This window comes from Enoplosus armatus, chromosome 6 (assembly GCF_043641665.1).
Source record: "Enoplosus armatus isolate fEnoArm2 chromosome 6, fEnoArm2.hap1, whole genome shotgun sequence".
In the NCBI taxonomy this organism is placed as follows: Eukaryota; Metazoa; Chordata; class Actinopteri; order Centrarchiformes; family Enoplosidae; genus Enoplosus; species Enoplosus armatus.
This window is the reverse complement of record NC_092185.1, coordinates 24,844,604-24,866,607: the sequence shown is the minus strand read 5'-3', so window position 1 is coordinate 24,866,607 and position 22,004 is coordinate 24,844,604. Positions and strand designations below refer to the sequence as shown.

The window sequence follows — 22,004 nt, the reverse complement described above, 5'->3', positions numbered from 1 at the left end:
AACCAGACCAACGCATTTCAGCTTGTGGCCCTGATGGAAGAACAACACCACATGAGCGTCATCCAGTCGATGACCCTGATGAAGGCCACGCGCCGAAACGCTTCGGCCTGGCAATTAAGTTGTTCTGTGTTGCTACAAGCGTCGCTGGAGCTTTGACCTCTTCGGTGTTTTTCGAAGAGAACCAAGCTAGCCGCTTCCCTCTGCTTCTAGTTTTTTTTACGCTAAGCTAGGCTAATCGCCTCCCGGCTCTAGCTCCGAACTTAACACGCGGCTATGAGAGTGGTGTCAAGCTCATGATCTAACTCGAGAGAGTGAATAAGCTAATTTCCCAAACTGTTGAAATGTTTCTTTAAGTTGCGGACATTTCACCAAAATCTATCTTCTTGTCTTACTCTGGGTCAAACAAAAACATTTCCTTAAATTGTTGGACTGTTCATTGAATCCAAAGCAGAAATGTCAGTAGAGACGGTTTACCTGAAGCTGGGTGCGCTCTCTGGTCAGACATTTGATCTCCTCCTCCAGTGTGCTGGTCTTCTGTCTCCACTCTGTCTCTTTTTGGAGCCACGTCCTCTCCAGCTCGTTCTTCCTCTCCGTCTCCAGCACTCTTCTCCGCCAGCTCTCCTCCTTTTCGGCCAGCTCCTTCCTGTAGCTCTCTTCCAGAGCGCTGTACTCACTTCCCCATTTCTTCTGGCTCTGGCAGGGCTCCGACTGGTTCTGGCTCAAGAGGTCAATCAAGCTGGAGACCAAGCTCCTCTTTTCCTTCACCTCCTCCTCCAGCTGGCTCGCTCTCCTGTGCCACATTCTTTCGGATTCCTTCAGAGAGGTGAGTTGTCTTCTGACTTCATAGAGCTCTCTATTGGATTCTCTCACCTCCTCCGCCATCCGGTGGCTGTGTGACTGAGCGACTGACGCCTTGATCTTTAAACTACTTATTTCTGCCAGCTGTTCTCCGCTGAGGTCTTGACAGATCGTGCGCTCGTTCTGGAAGGTCTCCTCCATCTTCTCTATCCTGGCCTCCAGCTCTTCCTTCTCGTCCTTGGCCTGGGCGTAAAGGCCCCTCAGCTCCTCCAGAGCTTCGGAGGTGCTGAGCTCCTCCAGCGTCAGCCTGGCGTTCTCCCGTCTCAGGGCGGCGTTCTCACAGGTCAGCTTCTTGATCATGTCCTGAGCTGAGAGTAGGGCTCGATGGAGAGGGTGCACGAGTGATTTGGGAGACTTTGGGAGGTGTGCTCCCTTGTCATGACCCTGCACCACTTTTGCGCCATCTTCGCTGGCTGCGGGCGGAAATATTGGCGCACGCCACAAGCCAAAAATGCGCTGGGCACAGTCGCTCTGGAAAGGCTGCAGTTTGAGAGGATAAAAGTGGATGCAGGACATTAGTGCCTCTTCATTTGAGGTTTTGAGTGTTCGGAGGATGTCTAAAACAGGGGTTCCCAAAGTGGGTGCTGCGGCACACAGAGGTGTCTTGAGATTTGGCCAATGGTGCCACAAGATTCATTTGTTCACTGTACATATTTTACATGTATCAAAACAGAAGAATAAACATCTAAATCACCATATTTAAAACTCTATTTTGTCATTCTAGGGTTAGGGTCAGGATTGGCAGTAGTCATAGTAACGCAATGCACTTTTCCAGGTGCGCAGCAGTCAGAAAGTCAGGGAAGTGAAGAAGTGATTGAAAGATTTGTCACTGTACATGCAGCTCAAATGCTGATACATTTCATCCCTCGACCCCTCGACCCCAGTCTGAGGCGATCAAAGAAGTCAAATTAAACTGTGTTGATTGTCCCACATGACAGGAATATAAAGAGTCCAAGAAGTTCAAATTCTAAATTCTTACCTCTTGCATTCTTCTGTCGCTTCTCTCCATGTTTGTCTGAACAAATATATCGGATATGCTGATGCTTTATTTCTTGTGCAGCGTACCGTGTGTCTTGAGAGTGTGCTGGATTTGGAAGTCTTTATGATGCCACAATGTGTTCTACAACCCTGGGCTCAGGATTCTGCAAGTGAGGTAAGCAATGTCTTCCAATGAAGAGCTTCCCCACAGCTGATTGTGATCGGGGAAAACCACTCAGTGCTGACTACTCGAGTATCAAACATCTTACAACGAGAAATGATTCATACCGAGCGGTCCTCCTTGAAAAAGGCGAGTGCAGTGGACCCTCACACAGAAAATAACCTTGAAATGTGCAACCTTGTAGCTGCATTGTGTTCATTGCACCTCTGAATAGCTCACATTGGTGGAATGTAAGCACATTTACTTAATAACTGCACTTTTACAAATTTGAGGTACTTGTATAGTACTTTACTTAAAGGTTCAATATGGAGTTTTCATAAAGCCGTTGTTTTTAGTGACACCGGTGGCCGTGAAGTGAACTGCAGTCAGCATCCTGACTTATTTACTGTGATTTACGATCGTATTTAGAATAACACACACACATATCTGTAATGTTCCTATATTCTATTTGGACCACCGCGTGCGTGACACAAACTTTAGCTTACCGTTTGCAAGAGCCACCAAAGCCAGATCCATGCCACAGAGCTAAGTTACTAAGCTAGCTGGAGAACCTTAGCTTAGCTTAGCTTAGGTTACAGTTAGCGAGTTGTGCACCCCTTGCCATGCGTCGCTCTTGGCTAGTAGAAAGCCACCGTTAGTCATACACTCGGGTTGGGCGAAATGGTAAACTTTTCCAACCAGCCACACAGTCGGTGCCGTGCCATTATTCCTAAACCCCAATAGTCCGAAATATTTCCCATCGGACCGAAAGCCCATTGGCTCCGTTTGTCAGAAAATACACGCTTTTCCCTTTCGCACACTTTTTGTATTTTCTCCAGGCTCTGTGGATCTTCTCACATTGGCGGTAAAAAAAAAGCCATTGATACGTGTACATTTTTTGGTACCTTAAAGTTTCATGAATGTTTTCCATGTGACAGAGTCCATGGCAGATGGCTTCTGCTTAAGGGGTCACTTATGATTATGCATGTACAGGCATAAGCACTGTGCTCGAAGGGTGCTTGAAAGCAGGCTACATACATATCCTCGAGGGCTAATCTGGCCATGGCCATTCAAAAGCAATTTGGGCTCCTTTTGTTTTGCTGCCCCAGCGACAACAGGAGCACTGACGGACCGTGCGCCACGTGTTGATCAGTCGTAGGCCTATATTATTCATTACAGGCTACCTTAACCACACGTTGGCACAGCAGTGTGTGAGCAGGAGCCTTATCTTCTGTGCTGCCGACTCCCTTCATTGTAACAGGAATGATCACACAGGCCTTTGCTGACCAACACAAAAATCAATCAATCAATTAAATCAGTTGTTTATTGCATACATGTTTGTAAGATATGGAAGTATCGTAGCAAATTTGCAAGTCAGTACTGTTTTCCAGTATGGAATAGTCTAATTAGTCTACATAACATATATATATGTATATATATATATATATACTGTATATTGCTGAACTGGGTAAAGGATTATAACTCCAAAAGACATTAAAATGGATGCTTGGACAGACATGGGCAGCCTTCACTGAGCTTTGGATCGCAGTCGCATCCTCTTGGTCTACTTGTAAATACAGTATAATAGGGCAGAGACTTCTCCTTGATCAGTGAGGCTGCAGGAAGACCGCGCTGGGAAGACGGTGGCCTGATGTCAGCGGCGAGGAGGATGTCTGACGACGATGCGGACGGAAGCTTACGTAGTAGTCGTGAAAGTAGGTGATCACAGCCAGAAGAGGGCCCAGCAGCAGGCACAGCCACACTAAGCCGTTGCCATAGTTTCCCTGGAAGTAGTTTCCCAGGAATACCGCAAGCAGAAGCTAGAAGCAGAAAACACAGCGTTAGCTAAAGAAACATTAAATAAAAAGAGTTCTCCTCTTGCCCAACTAATAAGTACATGTGCGTGCAAGTGTACAACAGTAAATCACATAATACCCTTAACAATTGAAATACATTAGTTTCTCGTCTTGTCCTCAGATGGGTGGGTGCACAGAAGGCAAAACCAATAAAACAACGGGATTCATGCGTGATTGGCTGCAGTTGATTCAACTGTTGAGTAAATGAAACAGTATTCCAAAGCTGGGGCCAAAGCTTCGCGCACAACGCTCCACAACAACAACAACAACAACAACAGCATCGCTAGTCGGTGTCCCGTCCTGCCTCATCACTGCCAGCTGCCACGGACGTGATAGTCTCACCTCAAACACCATCATGAGTAAGATCCACAGACGGCAGCTATGCAGGGGCAGAGCAATCATATACTGTGCAGAAGAGAGAAACAACATCACAGTAGGTCGTTATTGCATTATGCTTGTTTTGGGCCAATAGCCCTCTAATCTCCATACTGTAATATTCATGTACTGCAAAACTCTGTTTCACTGCTGCTATCTGTGCAAACTAAAAATGAAAATGATGCACTTCTATTGTTAAATATTTATTTTGCTCTATTTGTGGAGCGTCATGAGACGACTTCTGCTGTGATTTGGCGCTATATAAATAAAACTGAATTGAACTGAACTGATGCATGATGATGCATCATTAGTTTGGACATATTTTTGGCATACTAGCGTGGAAGGATCTAGGGGAGGCAATGGTCGGTGTGTCGGCCAGGCAGTCCCCTTTGATCCAGACTGAAATGTTTCAACTATTGACTGGATTGCCATGAAATGTTTGAACAGGCATTCGTGGTTCCCCAAAGGATGAATCCCAAGGACTTTGGTGATCCCCTGACTTCTCATCTAGCGCCACCGGAAGGTCACTTCCACTGAAATATCTCCACATCTGCTAGATGGATCCGCACAAGCCGACGTTCATGGTTCCCAGACATAAAAAAAAAAAAAAAAGCCTACTGTCTTTGGTTATAGCCAGAAGCTGGATGCGAGCATAAAGAAGGCTCGACTTTTCCTCTCTCGCCACCATGAGGTCGACGTTTATGGTTCTGAGTGAAATGCTTTGACTGTTGATGAAGTTAGATGCCGACATTCACGTCCCCCCCTCAGGATGGAACTGGAATTATCATGACGCTAGATAAGGGATCATCAACATTGCTTTGTGACCAAATACCTGCAGAACTAATGACATTCCCACCATCCTTACTGTGTGTTTAGCGCTAATTATAAAATCCTGTCTCGCCAACAGGCTAAACCAAGACGCGGTGAACGTGACAAACGCTAGACGCGCTTAACAACGGCACGTTAGGATTGCCATTGTGAGTTTGTTAGCACCGTAGCATTTGGCACGTGCCCGTCATATTGGATGGTAGAGATGGGAAAGATTCCCATTTCAACAACTTGAGAGTGTTTACGTCATCGAGGTGGTCGTATGGTCACAAAGTTGGTCACTGGTCATCGATTTATTTTATGTGTATTTAAATATGCCTGATCGCACAAACAATTGGCTATCCTGATTTAAATACAGGTATTGGTGTTCAGCTCAAAAACCCAATTCCTTCCCGATTGCCAGTGTCTTCTGCAATGTCCTCTGCTACCAAACAAAATGAATTACAATAAGGAGTAAAATGCGCTTCATGCAGTAGACTCAGACCGTACCTCACAAAGAGCGGCAGACATCAGGTAGACCATTAACTCCGCTCGTGATGGGGGCACATTCTTCTCCACCAGCCGCGTGTATACATGTCTTCATACGAGTGAAGACACGGAGCAAAGACATGCAAGAGATGCAAGCAAAAGGTAAGGGAAACGATTTTTTTGGCGCCCGTGTCGGCGAAGCCAATTGAGGCCTGTTTTAGTTCCGTCGCACTAAAAAAAAATACCTGTGACACCACTTCTGAAAGGGAATATTCCAGCTCCTCCAGAAGGTGACCAGAGTCGTAGCGTTCCTGTAAACAAAAGAGGAGCCCCCCGTGAGCCGGTGACGAATGCGCCGCGACACGGCGTGCAGAAATTGCTTCGGGCAACTGACCACCAGTCTCCATAGAAATGGCGATCCCCGAAGCGCAGCAGCTCCGCGCAGAAGTTCAGGTAGGAGTGACTCAAGAAGAAGAAGAGGAGCCACAGGAAGTGGGTTGGTGCCTGCCAAGAAAATATGCGTTAGCAATACCAATAACAATCTGGTAAATCTCTCCGATCTCTTATCTGTATTGTATTGTGTCATGGATGACTAATCTCCAATCTCTAATCATCTTGCCCGAACATACGAGGAGTATGTTTTGGCATACCTCCTTATCCTCGTCATCATCATCACCATCTAGGGAGATCACATCTGACATCTTGCGTTGGCCCAGTGCTTTATACTTCTGGGAAATCCAAACGGACATATCTAAAGTAATAAATGGAAATCACTCACCACCAGGCCCACCAGGTGCTCCACTCTCATAGTGATGTCCATGCTCTACGTATAAGAAGTATAAATTAAAAAAAAGTGAATTCCACACAGCTGTGGAAGGTGGTGTTTGTTCTGATGTTCACAGTCGAGAGGGAGGGGCCGTGCTTCACTCACAGAGAAGGAGTTTTCTGATCTCTGGAAGATGGGCTCAATCCACTGAGAGGAAAAGAAAAAAAAAAGGAAATGACTCATGTCACGGGGCAGCAATAGCATTCCATGTAAATGTACATATTTAACATATTCAGAGAGGCTACTTTGAACTAAAAAACCAATGTCAGCGCGCCAAAATCATCTCCGCATTGATGGTTGCTCACCGTGTTCACCGGCTTAGTTTAGCGTGTCAGCGTTTGCCAATCAGCTCAATAACAACAAAATACCAAAAGTATTGGACAAACGGACATTTTGACATGATGACGGCGCAAGTCAAAGTCAAATAGGATATGTCCTCTGGGAAATAATGGGTGCCTGTGACACATTCTATGTCCAGTGGATGTTGAGATATTTCACCGGATGAATTCAAAAGCGTTTACATCCGCTTGGCCCTTATGCTTACATTTTGTAATGTCACAAAAAACGCATTCAACAGGACACTTTGTGGGGGCTGTCTAACACCACTAATGACATAGAGTTTTAAATATCAGAAGTAGGTGAGCACTACCCCCCCCCCCAATCTAAAAGCGGAGAGGAAGTTGGATTCATGGTATTATATGCTGCGTACTGCCTTCTTGTCACACACAGTATATGTATTTGTACACATCTTGCACCACACTGTAAACACATCAAACACACATGACGTACTATGCTATGCTACGCTACATTATCGTGCACTGTAAGTTCCTAGATGCACAGCAGCACACCGCACGAGACAGGAAGAGGAGCGTTAACCGGCGGCTGTACCTGCTGCACAATCCCAACCATGATCTGGATAACGACCACCTGAAGGCAGAAAGATGCCACAGTTAACAAGCTGCAGTGTTTCCACCCATAAGACCTGCAGCATATAGCTTTATCGGGGATAAATACAACCTCTTTACACTTGTGAACTGTGATGATTTACGCACATGTTCAAAATGGAAATACCAAGCAACCGCAGTGCATTTGGTCAGAGTGGCAAAACAATGTTCTACCTGTATGACAGCAATCACGCCCCAAAATCATGTATGTATGTTACATTATTTCAGCGGTGCAAACCATTTGTGGGTTACGGAAGAATTAAAATGTCTAAATAAAAACAAATAAATAAGGGGAAATTTTTTTTTTGCTGTCACAACTGAAGGAAAAGATGTCTGTCGACGAACTGAGCATTTTATCGTCTTTTATAGCTGAATGGATTGTTTTCCGTTGTTTCCATTATTGCATTTCACTGTTATCCTGCAGAGAGCAGCGTTGACCTGGAAATACTAATTACAAAAAAGCACAGTCATCAGTCTTCATGGGGGGGGGGTTGCAATTTGCAATTTAATGTTTGAGATGGAGAGCAAAATGAAAAACAATCAACTGTCCAATCACAGTTTAGGGGCGGAACCTCAAGCGAAATAACTGTCCTTTTGACATATAATTTCATATAATTATGACATAAAAAGGAAATACAACAACTATTGTATTTCACTTTTTTTCCTTTGTTCGATTCGTTTTTATTTATTTTATGTCTTCCGCAATGAAGATCCTCTTAGGCCAAAGGATAACTATTTGTGCTATAATTATTATAACTATTATCATACTAGCCACAAGGCTGTAATGTGGGGTTTTTCTTCATTTTTGGAAGATAACAGGAGCCAATATTGTTCTTTTCCACTGCCTACATAACACCATCAATGACAATGGTGCCACTGTTCAGCTCACCATTTCCAGCAGCCTGTGCAGTAGCTTATTGACGCGGACCTTAGGGGTACATGGGAAGTCTCTCTGGTAGCACAGAGTGGGGGCACATAGGAAATAATACAGATCTGAGAAATCAAAGACAGAGTCACAGAGGACAAAAATGCATCACAATGAGTTAATGTAAAGAGATCAAGTATGAATCGTATGAATGAGAAGCAGTTTCACCTTTGAGAGTGAGATGCTGGTTGTGGGCTTTTTGCGAGACGTTCCTGTCCGTCTCTGAAAACGCGCAGGCATGAAAAGCAGCAGTTGTTGGTTAGTTGATTAGTTTGTGTTTTTTGTTCTGAAATGAAATCAGTGCGACGAAAAAAATACCTGCGTCGGTTAAATGAGCTTGTCGGTACCAGCGGTTTGTTTCCTGGTATGAGTAAAGCTTCATCCCCAGAGCGGTGTAGAACCAGAGAGAGAAGAATGCTCCACCTGGTGGACAAACCCCCCCCCCCCCCCCAGAAATGACTCAGAAATGATCATTTAAAGTGCAAAGACCTGAACATTACAAAAGGATTTTGGGCTTCAAGCTACACTTGATTTATGTTAGGGCCATGAAGAAAGTGTATAAAAATGATGCACACAGAATCTAGAATATTTGCATTTGACACAATGGTGTGTCGGTCATATAGCTTGGATCGTTTGCTGAAACAGGTAGATAAAAGGGAGGAGGGGGGGGGGGGGGTGCAATAACTGAACTGATATCCATTTGCTGTTGACAATATTAAAGTTGTCACGCTACATTTGCATAGCACAGTAAATGCGACGCACGCTTTTGTAGTCGTTACCTGTTGATATTGTGGGCTCATGCACGATGACCGCAGCAGGAAATAGCAGGAGCAGCCCCAGATTTGTGAGATGTAAACGATGAGCGTTGGCGGGGGACAGCACACCCTGACGGGAATACATGGGATAGAAGTGTTGACCTTTCAATGACAAGTTATTTTGAGTTACCAAATCGCTTGATATGATGTCTTCAGATGGGGTTTTTCAAAACAAAAATTGATGCATTTTCTAAAAAAGAACAAAAAAAAACCAACAACATTAAGAAAAATGAAAAAAATGCACCAGTCTCACCTTTTCCCGAGACCTCTCAAGGAGCAAAGCTGCAACGGCGAACATGTTGGCAGCTAAGAGGATATACAAAGGTTTTAGTTAGTCCAGAGCTCACGACAATGTCAATGTTTGCGGGTCTTTGGAGACACACTACTCAAAGTGGCTCCAGAGGAGGGGGGGGGGGGGGGGGGGGGGCGCCGCAAAATCTGATAAATGGCCTCAAGTGATGTCACTACTAGCATAGCACACTCGAATCTCCGGCCAAAATGTCGGCGGTCGAGGTTGCACTGCGGCGGGTAATGTAGATCTGTGGTCTCATCTAAAAGAGTGTCTCACCCAGTATGAGGTTGACAGATGGCCAGTTGCAGTTGTCCTCGATGAGATGCTCCAAGACCTTTTTGACGTCTATCAAAAAGCCGTGTCTGTCAAGAGGAGGAAATCAAAAAGGACAAAAGTCTAACAGACAGGTTTGAATCACATGGTTTGACCAGAAACCAAAAAAGTGCTGCGCTTTTGACCGCATCTCACAGTCTTCACCATCATGGATTAAAGCCCAGCGACTTTAGTTGGAAAACTCCAATTCATGCTGCTGACGTGACTGCGAAACGTGTACAAGAGTAGAGGTGACGCTGACGGGAGTGTGAATAGTCTCGCAGGCATTTGGTCATGAACGTCATCCTCATAAACGTCTTCGTCTACCTATCTATTAAACTGCATCAAAAACCAAAATTCAATATCAGTAGAAAATGTACAATAGACGGGGTTTTTCGCCCATAGAATGTGTGCATGCGTGGTTGCGTCTGTTTCTACTCACTGTATGAAATTCTCCAAGAACAAGTGAGCATGAGTCAGGACCTGAGAGAATGAGAATAAGTCACAAGTCAGAGGGTCTGACCCCCTAAAATGAAAGTATATAAAAAAACCCCCCGAATAAATATCGATCTATGAAATCAATGGGAAGGAAATGGGGACAATGACCAGGAGGATGATGATCCAGTTGAGGATGCCTCGGTATCCGGTGAAGCTGCTGTTGGAGCTCAGCAGAGAGTCCTGGACGCGATGGCAACTGGACAAAGACACAAAGACACAGTCATGTGTGAGGCTCCTCTTCCACCAGTTTTTGAGTGCTTGTCTAATTGTCACCTTTCTTTTTTTTTCTGCCAGTTCTAGTGTGACCGCACCTTCAACAATCAATGTACATTTAGCTGATAATATTTACATAATTGCTGTACATAACATTTTCAATGCATAACTTTTATGAGTAAGGTCCGATTCCGTCCTCCTCCGTTGCCTTGTCTTGTGTCTCCCGGTTGACAACAGCTACGAACAAGCGACGGAGGCAGCAGAGGGAGCTTACCAGAGCAGGGATGCGTAGGGATGCTCTTGTTCGCCGGGCGGATCAGTGGCAGGAACGGGAGCGCTGTCATAGAGGCTTGCGCCGTCTTCTTCGGCCGAGGAAGAGGAGCAGACGGAGGAGAACCTCTTCCTCATCGCGGCCATCTCCCCCGAGTCTGAGGGGGTTGTCCACGGGGGGTAAGCTTGGGAGAGTTCAGAGACGGTTGGATTCCCTTCACGAAAAAACCCCCAGAGACGGGCTCATCGTGTGCTTTGCTCTGAGACGTCGCCGTTTTACCAGATCGTCACTGATGAAATGTGAAGATACCCTTAATTTGAGAAGAAACAAAAAATCACAACATTTCTTTCCCTCTACCTCAGGTACATTTCCTGTTCACCTGGTGCCATGACAGGATATAGTAGAACTCAGAATATGCTGAGCAAATTATTGAAACATAAAAAATAATTTGTAATGACTAAAATGGTCTGTTCCAAACTGTGAAGATTCCCTTTTGCTTCTTTTGTCAATGGGGAAAAAAAAAGTTTGAATGTAGCCTGTGTAACCACGTAAGCTACAAATGCATTTTGTGAGAGGGGAAAAACACAAACAAAATGTTGTCTCAACCAAACAATAGTCATTTATTCTGCTTTTGATACAGAACAGTAGAAACCTGGATTTGTGATTTATATGCACGTTTAGTCTACAGTCCCCTAAAGAATTTGGGGGTTATATGTGTTGCTGTTTCCTGTAATGTTTCATATTGTATGTGATGTGTAACCATTATCATTCTTGAAATGGTGACCTAGGGTGTCTTGGACCGAGAACAGAGCAGTAGATCATTTACATACACCAGCTGCATCTTCATGAAAGCCAGATATGGCAGGCTACCTCCTGTCCTCCACATGCAAAGGAATTCTAACCAAATCCATTTAGTAAATTAGCAGTTTACCGCTGTCTCGCTTATCTACAGGGGTAGAGAGCTCGTAAGACGTCGTTTCAGACTTTACCCGAGCCCAAAGTTCCATTGGGTAAATTCGGCATGCATGCTATCCAAAAACGTGCCATTTATTTAATCTAAAATCATCCTTTAGTTTTGGTATGTCAGTTATTCCAGCGACCATCTTCCCACCAAGGTGGGCGCTATCTCATAACATCATAACGACAATGACAGCGATTTTTTCCCCCATTGATGCTTGGTAGGAACACGTGTATGCCGAATTCAATAACTGCTCGAAGCAAATTCAAAACCCCTATTGTGTGACTTGAATATTTCATGTTAAGATTTGCTGCCAGGAAATGAAACCGAGAATTGCCAGAAATCTGAACGCAGCTCGGCGTGACCTTCTCTGACGACAGAAAACGGCTTACCTTGTCATCAGAGCACAGCAGCATCCTCTGTGGCATGTTGTCGACCCCAGAGGAAGTCTACGTCCCGCAACGCGCACAGCTCATTGGCCCGCTGTCTGGGTATGTTTGTGGACACACAGCCGGTGTGACCTCTGGTTCCACCTGGGGACGTGATGTGGTCGGTGTCGCACGTGAGGACTGGAACGCATATAACGTCTTTTTCTAATAACATTCAAAATAAAAGCCTCCTCAAAACCAAAATAAATGCGTCAGAGGTCACTACCATATATAGATATTTTTTATTGTATTATTTTTTCGTCCATTTACGTAAATGCATTTTTTATTTCAGATTTAGGTGTTTTATTATTGCTAATGTATGTACATCATGTCTTCACATGGATTTCATCCTGTGATTTTTAGCTCATTTTTTAGTGACATACTGTTAAAGCAATACGCCACTTGACAAATCCGTTACTGCAGAAGACCATCAGCCAGCCTAGAACATGTTTATATTGGCTCTAAGTGAATCGAATTCAGGTCATGTATGGCTTTCTTAATGACAGAGCGTGAAGATGAAGTGAAATAAACCTGCTTCATCTATTGTTCCACACGGTAAATGATATAATGATGCAGGTGTTGTATTTATAGGTGTAGGATGTCTCCGCAGACAACAGTTTCAATCAAACAACTAAAGGCTAGTTTGATTTAAGATGTGTGCTTTTACTTTGAAGCCACACTACCTTCCTTCTGGTATTACTCTGACTGTCTCTGTCTAACTTGACAAAACCAAAATACCTTTGAGGTCCTTTACAAAGTGCAGCTCCCACTTCATCAACCCAGATGCCTGATACTGCACAGTTATGATTAGAAATTAAATTTAAAAAAAAAGTCATTTTCTCTTTTGAAAATCCCTTAAAACCCTCATACTTATTGGTTTCTCTTGTCTGCAATTTTTGTCCTGGGCAAAGGAGTTTATTTTGCAGAGCTAGTTTGCATTTTTCCAATGTTACAGGTGTTTGAGCATTTGTGTTTGTTATAAAGACAGAGAACTAAAAACTTCATTAAAAGTAAAACTCTTCAACCCACTGTGAAATGACAAGATGACCAAGTTCCTCTAAACAGATTTATTTAAAAAGTAACATTAACAAAATATTAATGTAACAGTGAAAGTTACACTGCCGACAACAAAACTACATCATTCTGGGGTAAACTCCCTTTCAGACTCGGACCTTGCATTGGATGCTTTAGTTGTTTGTCCAGTTTTTTTTAATTTTCATCAGTATTGATTTCTAATAATGAAATCAGGCCAAATGACAGCTCAAGAATCACCGATTGGCCTTTGATGACCAGGATCTAGGGAGGACAACATTTGCACGTGTGCCATGTGACCTGAACAGCAATCCTAAAATCAGTCCTGGTCCTGGTCGTTACAGAGTGTAAATGCAGGTCCAGCTCTGCGACGGCGAGGCCCCTCAGTTGATGGTGAGCACGTCGCTCTGGATCTCGTGGCTCAGCTGAGTCTGCAGGTCGCTCAGCTTCTTCTTGAGGACGGCCAGCGCCGACATGACAATGGTCTCTGGTCGCAGGGAGCCGCAGGACTCCACGTTGTAAAAGAACCTGGGCGGGGAAATCTCACAGGTGAGCTGCTGGACTTGTGACACTCGGCATTCTGCTTTATTTTTTGTCGATTATAAACTAATTCAAAGCAGAGACATACTACATACAAAAATACTCTTGACACAAAGCCTGTTCTATTTGGTATCATATAATTACACTGTTGCACCACTTTCAAGTCTCAAGTCTAAGGGAAGATTCTTTCCTCACCTCTCTGGCTTTCCATTGGGGTCATAGGGAGCCTGAACCTCATCCTCCTCAATCTCTGAGTATTCACTCTTTGGCCTGGGAGTGAGACAGTCCGTCAATTCCGTTCAATATTATACATTTAAACATTCATCCTGTACGATGCGCCGTACTGAAATGAAAACATACCACTCCTCAGGTCGCGGGTAGACTGTGTGCCGCAGTGCGTTGTCTGGGTCGTACTCGAAGGAAACCCCCGCTGTTGGGTTCCACTTGGCGTGCTCCTTGCCAAAGCCTTTCTTGGCGTATGCCCTGAGCCGCAGTTCCTGACCCTTACGAAGCTTCACCAGCAAAATGTCTGTGACGTGTTAGTAAATGAGGAAGTGGAGAGGGGAAGGAAAAGTTGAATGTTCAAACAAGGACCATAACAGCCAGTGTTTACCCCTCAAGACAGCTTCGAGCTTACCATCTTGCTCAACGTAGTCATTGGGGTCGTTGTCTCGACTCCTGGAAGTCACCTGGAAAGCCCAATGAAAACACCGTCAGCGTTTTCCTTCCTGCTGCCACTCCCCTCGAATGACTTCAATAAAACGGAGGAAACGACTCACCGGGATGACTCTGGGGTTGTTGGACAACAGGTCACGTGAGGTGACATGACGCGTCTGGTCCTCAGTGCACCGAACGTCTAGCGTCAACTCAACGGAGCACTCTGGACAAAAATCATCACAGGTACAGTCCTGCAGGAGGATCAGATACAGGCAGAGAAAATGATGTCTGTCCTCCAGTAAACACAGTTACAGCCAGGGAACGAACTCCGCCAGGACATTGGTATCATATCCCATTATAATACACTATATTTTATATAAAATGAGAGTGCGTAGATATGATTAAAAACACCTCTTCTATATCACATATCTGTTGGGATGTAGAAGATCCCATTACAACCATACACTGACAAACTACTGACAAAAATCCAATGATTTTTAGTCTTGAGTTTAGAGTGTAGAACAATCCAACTTGTGTTTCAGTACCAGGAGTACCAGGAGTGGTCCATTATTAATGGAGTTGCACTGGGCTACCTCACTGATGACTGATACGACAGTGCACTTACCCTAGAATACTGCATTTTGTCCACGATGTCGTCGCTCGTGAGAGGTATGAGACCTAACGACACAGGCAACAGGCATCAGACCTCCCTGGTCATACTGCAACAATCATGTTACATCACTATCATCAAGTCCCATGGAGAGCTCATCACAGGCACGGCGATACATACCGACTCGGTGTGCAACAAACTCATCATGCAGCACTGAGGAATTGGCATCGATCTGGATCCAGTCAATCGCTGCAAATGAAAGTAATGCCAGTTCAAGTTAGGCTTTTTTTTGTCTCACAAATCTCCAAAAACCATCTCAACTTCAACTTTTGTCAGAGCCATTTCTACGTGACCCCAAATAATAGCGTACTTCGGGGCGTGAGCAGGGTACTGTATGGTTCATGCAGGTAAATGATACACATCTGTATCTATTAGTTGCTTTTTGGACGGTTGCTGCACCGACAGAGAAGACTGTACACGAGGGCAGGCAGAGCTCCCTTGAGAAAACAGGCATTTTAACGGAAGACACGTTGCAGTAGGAAAAGCTCACTCGGCTGTAAGAAGGAGTATTGGTGGCTAAATACCACTGAGCTTCCTTTGCTAAACGGTCACAGTATAAAGCATTTTCACGGCAGACATTTGGACTTGTCACCGCAGGAAAAGTACAGGTGAAACTAATTCCCTAAACAATGGCTCAGCTACTTTAAGTGCCCCAGCAAGCCATAGCAGTGAGCCAGCATACACAATACCAAAGAATCATCCCACCACAAGTCTGTCATGTAAAGCGACAGCCCAGCACTTTGTCACACAATGAAAATAATAATTAAAAATCCGGCAGAACAAAAAGTTACTATACCTATAGTGGCAACTTCTGACATGAAGACCCGGCGGATAGAGTTTGCGACCCTGAAACGGAAACGGACGCATGTTTTTAAAGGTTAAAGTTAACATAAGTAACATAAATTTACACTAAATTCCATTAATGTTGCCGACTGGGAAACATTTCACTAATAACAAAACGACCCTGTGTCCACCTCTTACGTTAGCTACAGTTACCTTCAATATAAACACAAATTCAGGTTACGGAGATTCTCAGTTACAAATAGCATTATTATTTTAGTGCGTAGTATCTTAGCGCAGTTTTTTTTTAACGTGTGTTAGGTGCACATAATGTCACTTTTGGTGCTAAGAAAAATGGCTGCTCACTGCCTCACACACTGAATGGACAAATAGGTGCCAATTACTCACGCCAAATCAGTGTTTTCAATGACAAACTTGACATTTTCGTCTGTCAGCTCTGTGATCTTCACCGTCGGTTGGTTAGCATACGGCATTATTGGAGTCAAATAAGCCTAAAATGAACGTTGTAAAATCGTCAACACACTCTGCTACCGCTACTTCGGCTTGAAGACCTCCACGGAGTTATTTACTGCCCGCTGATTGGCCAGGAGATGGAAGTCCGATTAACGATTGGTCTCAGTGAGGCAAGGGGGCGGGTCTTTACTTAATATCCGGGTCATGGATGCTTGGACATCCTTTTTTCAAAATAAAAGTGTTCATGTTTACCCTTTTTAGAAAGATAAAGAACTTAATTATAGTATATTTCATTGATTCTCGTTGCACAGGTTTTTGTTTGTAGAAAAATTTGACTGCCCCAGTAAAATGCTGCAGTTTATGCTTTATTGCCACATTTAGTCTCTTTGACAGCAAGTCAAAACCTTTACTTAATAGTGACTTTAGATTGCAAAACAGTACTCCTGGAGTTGTGTTGAGCTCAACCTTTATGGTGGGGAACATGATTTCTGATGTCAACCAGATAATGACAAAACAAACAAAAATGTTAAATACACAATAATAACTACTTTATTGAAGTCTTGATCCAACAACAAAATGACAGATCTTTGTGTCCTTTTATACAAAGGGAAAATATGATCTGAGCGGGAGAGGGGAGACAAAGCCACTGGTCCTGCAGGTGAACAGCAAGAGAGACCTATGGCATGTGACAAATAATAGCTTTCCCTTGCTGAATAAAAGCCATACCCCAATACTTTCAGACTCATACGGTTCATCAGGAATAAGAGCAGAAAGAGAATTGATCTTCAGCTCATGACACAAGCCAGACGGTTCAGGATCAGTGTGGGCGAGTGAGGTGTTTGACATCATCGCCTCTGGTTCATTCCTGTGAGGTTCTTCAGCTGTAAAACACAAGACAAACAAATCAGCGACATTTGCATATTGCAAATGCATACACTGATTTATAAATATATAAAAGATTTATATAAATCTTCAGTTACGAATATCATGCCTGATATCCATGCATTTATGAGGAAAGGTTTCAAATTAAGAGCATAGATTACTGGACTGTGTGTATAGATTAAAAAAAAAAAGACAGGGGGGGGTATGAGTGCTAATGTAGATGCACAGGTTTGTATAAACGATGAACATGAGGCAAAGACTTACTGTAAAAGCAGCTCCCATGAGCCCCTGCACCACTGCCTCACCAGTCGACTGCACCTGCAGAACAAAGTGGAACACACTCATCTAAATACAGGGTACCATCTGAGTCTCAGACATCTCAAGGAGCAGTGCGAGGAGAATGAGCGGTGCAATTATTCCACTGATGGGTAAAGTTAGGAAACACAGAGAGGTGGGTATTCCTACATAAGTATCAAAAGGGGGACTTAAAGCGACTCCTCAATGACCAAACTTCGCCTGGTCGCCCCTTTTGTTCGACTCTTTGCTTCTCTATGCTTCATGCGGTGCACTCTACCTGTTTGGCGGAGGAGGCCATGTTGACCACATCCTGAATCCGGTTGTCAAGGAAGTTCCAGGTGTCCTGGAAGTCTGGGGAGGAATCCTGGAGCATCACCAGCTCTGTGGTGTTATAGATGCCTGTCAGCGCGGCCCGTTTGGTGTACCAGTTCATCTACAAAAGAAAAAAAAAAGGGGGTGGTATGGAAAGATCACGTCCCACATTTTTGAAAGAGGCAAGGCAACGTAATGTTAAACTCAATGTGCCTTAGGTTAAAACGCATACAGCAACATGTGCAGAAGAACACACTAACTACAATACAAGGATGTGCAACCTGCAACAAAAGATAAGAGAGTGAGAAAGAATTTCAGCTCCTTCAAGGAGGCACATCACTTTATGGCTGCAACGATTAGTCAATTAATCGATCGAAAATGAATCTGCGACTGTTTTGATTATCGATGAATTGTTTGTTGTTGTTGTTTTCAAAGCACAAATCCCCCCAAATTCTCTGCCGTAAGTTTTTTCCGACATTTTTCACTATTTTCTGACAATTTATGGACCAAACGATTAATCAAGCGACCAATCCGCAGATACATTCTCACAGCTGATCGGGTGCCATCTCTTGTCACAGCATTATATCATCTAGAATGTTGGCTGTCTGAAATAAAACAACACTTTTCACAAATGCAAGCAATTAAAATATGGCAATCACTTAATTATTAAAGTATTCATATATAAGTGTACATATTAAAGCGGATGTCACGCAGACTGTCTGACAACCACGACTGACGTTACTATCAGGCCCTAAAGACAGCAAGAGTAGATAATGCAAGGGATAATCTATGATGAGGCGTCCCAATACAAGATAATAACGGATGAGGCTGAGGTCCATTATTTCCCAATATTAAAAGACATTTCAGAGTGCATTATCATGCTTAAACCAGAAAAAACAGGAGAACTGACAAGCAGTCCGTCTATTAAACTGTGGTGAGAGTACATGGTTTAACCCCTAGTTAGTTTAAATTCATCACTATTTTTGCGCTGATTACTGGCAGTCTCATATAAACCGAGTGCGGATTTTTGAACGATCATTAAACTTTTGATTGGAGCTGTAAGACGCACAGATATACATTTTTAAAAAGGGGCACCTGCCAGCTAATCAGTAACAAGTAATTTCTATGGCCATGGTATAAACATGGGAGTCAGGGGATGGGGAGTAACCTGGGAGGTGGCAGGCCTGATATTGTGGGGGTGGTGATGAAAGGGGGACAGGAAGGTATGAGCAGCAGCAGAAGAAGAAGAAGAAGGGGATCGAGGGTGATAAGATCCACTCACGTCTGTGGATCGATCTCCGGCGTAGTACCAGATGTCGTCCACCAGGGTGGAGAGGTGCTTCAGGCTGTCTGGGATGTTGTGAGGAAGGAGCAGGATGCTCATCGCCTGAGGACACACACACACACACACACACACACACACAGTATTGAGAATAAACAAATGAAAAAAAAAAAAGAGAGAGAGAAAAGTTGCTGATGATCATCATGCACACTATACCTGTGGCCATGATTCAATGTAAGGGATGTACATCCTCAGTCTGGTCTCTACAGCATCTCTTAGGAAGTCAGCAGTCTTCTTTGGTCTGCAGCAACAACACGAGTTGTCAAAGCTAAAAGCTGAAATCTGCACTTTTCCCATTTGGAGCTCAAAGTGTAACAGAGGCTTTACAGCTTCTAAGTGAAAACCATTGTTTAGGCTGTAAGAGGTTAAGTTTACTCACATTTTAACAATACAATTAGACTGCAGGTGTGTGTGTGTGTGTGTGTGTGTGTGTGTGTGTACATACTCTGCCTGGCCCAGCTGAACCTGGTTGTGTTGTTCAGCCAGGATCTCTATCAGCTGTGAGTTGCACTGGGCGATGAAGTGTAGGACCAAGTCTCCAGCTCCGTTATAGAACATACCGGTGGAGGCAGAGGACAGGCCCAGTGTCTACAACAACAATAACAACAACAAGAACAAACGAACAAACACACACACACAGGCAAAGCAACATAAGCGTAATAAGACAATCTGAAATCTCAATTTCACAACACAATTAGGTCTAGACTGGGCAGCAGAGAGCTGTCGTGCTATGAGGGGGTCCCCGCCTGGAACTCGGGCACTGCAGCTCACCTCAGCGGCGGCCGCTACGGCTTCCATCGACCAGCCGTGCAGCGGGACGAACTCCAGAGCGGCGGTCAGGATTCGAGCTTGAAGCTGCTCCTCTGTTTCGTATTCCTCGCCCTGCTCTCCGCCCTGGTCCTGGTAGCTTTCCACGGACACGCAAAGAGGGACGTTTCAGCATGAGTGCATATTTCTTGTGCTGTATTGCCTCGCCACACTCATACTTACAGGTCTGGCCAGCGCTGTGTAGTATTGTGTACGGTTTACTGTGGGTGTCTGCCATGTGCACATGAGGTTTTTACTGTGTAATTGTGTATGTTTCATTTTTTGCCCACGCTGCTAACGCACACATCTTCATCTTTAATTACACTGCCAACTCTTCTGTCTCGAGATTTGAAGACTGACCTGGTGTTTGGCCTGGAAGCCTCCTCGGCCGCTGCGGGGTCCTGTTCAGCGGAGTTAGCCGTGTAGTGCTCATGGTAGGTTGCGGATGAGGAGGGGGGTTTGTCAGATTTGGATTCATCCTGAAGCCTCGGTGCGGTGCGGTGGAAGCCTCGTGTCAGGCTGCTGCACTGGGGGCTTGTCGCTGTTGGTGGGGCCACCACTGTAGGGAGAAACACATTCCTTGGCTTCTAAGGGGTCTGGTTGGTTTTTCCAATTCAGCACTAGAGATATCGCATACGCCTTTCTACTGGCAGTTTGGACCAGTCTTCTCAATTTCGAAGGACGCCTTCTCCCTACTGTTCGACTGGATTTAGACTCATTACTGGCCAACAGTCCGGTGTTTTGACTTGAATTACTCGGAGCTCTCCTGCTGGAGGACCCACGACCTTCTGCAGAGACCCAAAAAAACGTTCAAACTGCGCTCCAAATTTCACGACGCCACTTCAAGGGAATCTCACAGAAATGACGTGTTTTACCTAAAACTTCTAATTTATTACATGTTTTAGATCACACTTTCGGCCGAGTTCGGAACTGCTGCACCTCGTGTGAATCTGTCTGGCTGTGGCCTCAGGCTCTCCCGCTCCGCCACTCATTTCCACTTGACTGTAATCTTTCGTCAGCTTTTCTCTTGCAGCCACATGCCTCAAATTGTAGATAACGTTGTGTAGAGGGGCTGCCGCGACATTAAGCTCCTGAAAGGGACATTTTTTTGTCCTTTGCTACAATTTCTTCTCCTCTCTTTGTGGTCAGTGTTGTACGCAACACAACAGTGAGCTCAAGATTCAGCCCTTCTCTATTTAGAATGGTTGCTGTATGCATGCTGTATTACACACACACACACACACACACACACGTACGTTTCTGGTCGCAGACCTTTTTCAGGCATCCTTTTGCCTTGTATATGTAAAGATTCTAGTGTGCGGAGGTTCTTCTTTTTTTTTTTTTTGTGTGTACCACTTGATGTTGTCCCTAGAGGGCATAGCATGGCATTTCAGTCAGGTGAGCAGTGGACACTTAAAACCTTAGAATAATGCAGACACCTGCAAAAACACCGCATGCGAGTTTAAGTACGAATATCCAGAGGTGTTTCTTCCAACGTCTAAATGTGCCAACGACATCGTCCTGTGCATTGCATTGTACGATTTCTGTTGCTTTGTTTTGTTCCCCTGCGAAACCAAACGAGCATGTAAATACCAAAGAGTTTTAAGGTCAACAATATTTGACCACGACTCTTCACTTTTGGAAAGTTTTTTTTTGAGGGTAGTGTCTTTTACCCTATATCAAAAGGGTGGCGTCTTATGATTCAGTGGCAGCAACACATAATCTTAAGCTATATATACTCTGACAGCTTGCATAACCGGAGAGAAGACGCCCCCAAGATGCAGGAACTTGTTCACCACGCAATGCATGTTCAAATGTTGGGAGTCTGACAAATCTAAACACGTTGTCAAACCAAAAATTCTCCGGCTAATTATTTCGTTTTAAAAGCCACAGCCAACGTAATGTTGTCCAATTCTGTCCTTCGCGACAACCGTCTGCAACAAATGACTTTGGCGCGGACAGCTAACGTCAACACTGGCTCGTGTCCACGGCACGCAACAAATAACCGAAGGAATGGACACTGCAGGAACAGTTTCCCCGGCTGTGCGGTGTTTCCACGACACAGTGACATCAACTCAGTACTCCCTGTCTTACCGCTGCCCAGCCCCCGAAGTGCCCTTCCAGCCCGGAGACCTCTCAGCAGCGCCGCCATGTTCAGCTGCACTGAAAGGTGTTTTGTTTTTTTTAGACAAAGCTGCGTCACTTT

General features: G+C 44.5%; 3 protein-coding genes across 3 annotated transcripts; all 3 read right to left on the bottom strand.

The window, feature by feature from the left end:
* Positions 1-3,603: 3,603 nt before the first annotated feature.
* LOC139287186 (diacylglycerol O-acyltransferase 1-like) lies at positions 3,604-10,765 on the bottom strand. The gene is made up of 17 exons (XM_070908188.1): positions 10,623-10,765; positions 10,244-10,331; positions 10,080-10,120; positions 9,602-9,687; positions 9,287-9,339; positions 8,998-9,103; positions 8,537-8,641; positions 8,387-8,440; positions 8,183-8,286; positions 7,238-7,276; positions 6,455-6,496; positions 6,302-6,346; positions 5,918-6,027; positions 5,769-5,834; positions 5,545-5,632; positions 4,195-4,257; positions 3,604-3,816 (listed from the first exon to the last, which is right to left on the bottom strand). The coding sequence occupies exons 1-17, from the start codon at positions 10,763-10,765 to the stop codon at positions 3,604-3,606; spliced, it is 1,446 nt and encodes a 481-aa protein (XP_070764289.1).
* Positions 10,766-13,057: 2,292 nt separating this feature from the next.
* Positions 13,058-16,248, bottom strand: polr2c (RNA polymerase II subunit C). The gene is made up of 9 exons (XM_070907557.1): positions 16,093-16,248; positions 15,701-15,750; positions 15,025-15,093; positions 14,860-14,912; positions 14,357-14,485; positions 14,215-14,266; positions 13,938-14,106; positions 13,773-13,847; positions 13,058-13,565 (listed from the first exon to the last, which is right to left on the bottom strand). Exons 1-9 carry the CDS (start codon positions 16,176-16,178, stop codon positions 13,421-13,423), a joined length of 828 nt encoding a protein of 275 aa, XP_070763658.1. The 5' UTR covers positions 16,179-16,248; the 3' UTR covers positions 13,058-13,420.
* Positions 16,249-16,689: 441 nt separating this feature from the next.
* coq9 (coenzyme Q9 homolog (S. cerevisiae)) lies at positions 16,690-21,957 on the bottom strand. Its single transcript, XM_070907516.1, has 9 exons — positions 21,893-21,957; positions 20,159-20,357; positions 19,763-19,898; positions 19,437-19,579; positions 19,148-19,232; positions 18,932-19,036; positions 17,615-17,770; positions 17,305-17,358; positions 16,690-17,039 (listed from the first exon to the last, which is right to left on the bottom strand). The coding sequence occupies exons 1-9, from the start codon at positions 21,948-21,950 to the stop codon at positions 17,004-17,006; spliced, it is 972 nt and encodes a 323-aa protein (XP_070763617.1). The 5' UTR covers positions 21,951-21,957; the 3' UTR covers positions 16,690-17,003.
* Between the last annotated feature and the right edge of the window lie 47 nt (positions 21,958-22,004).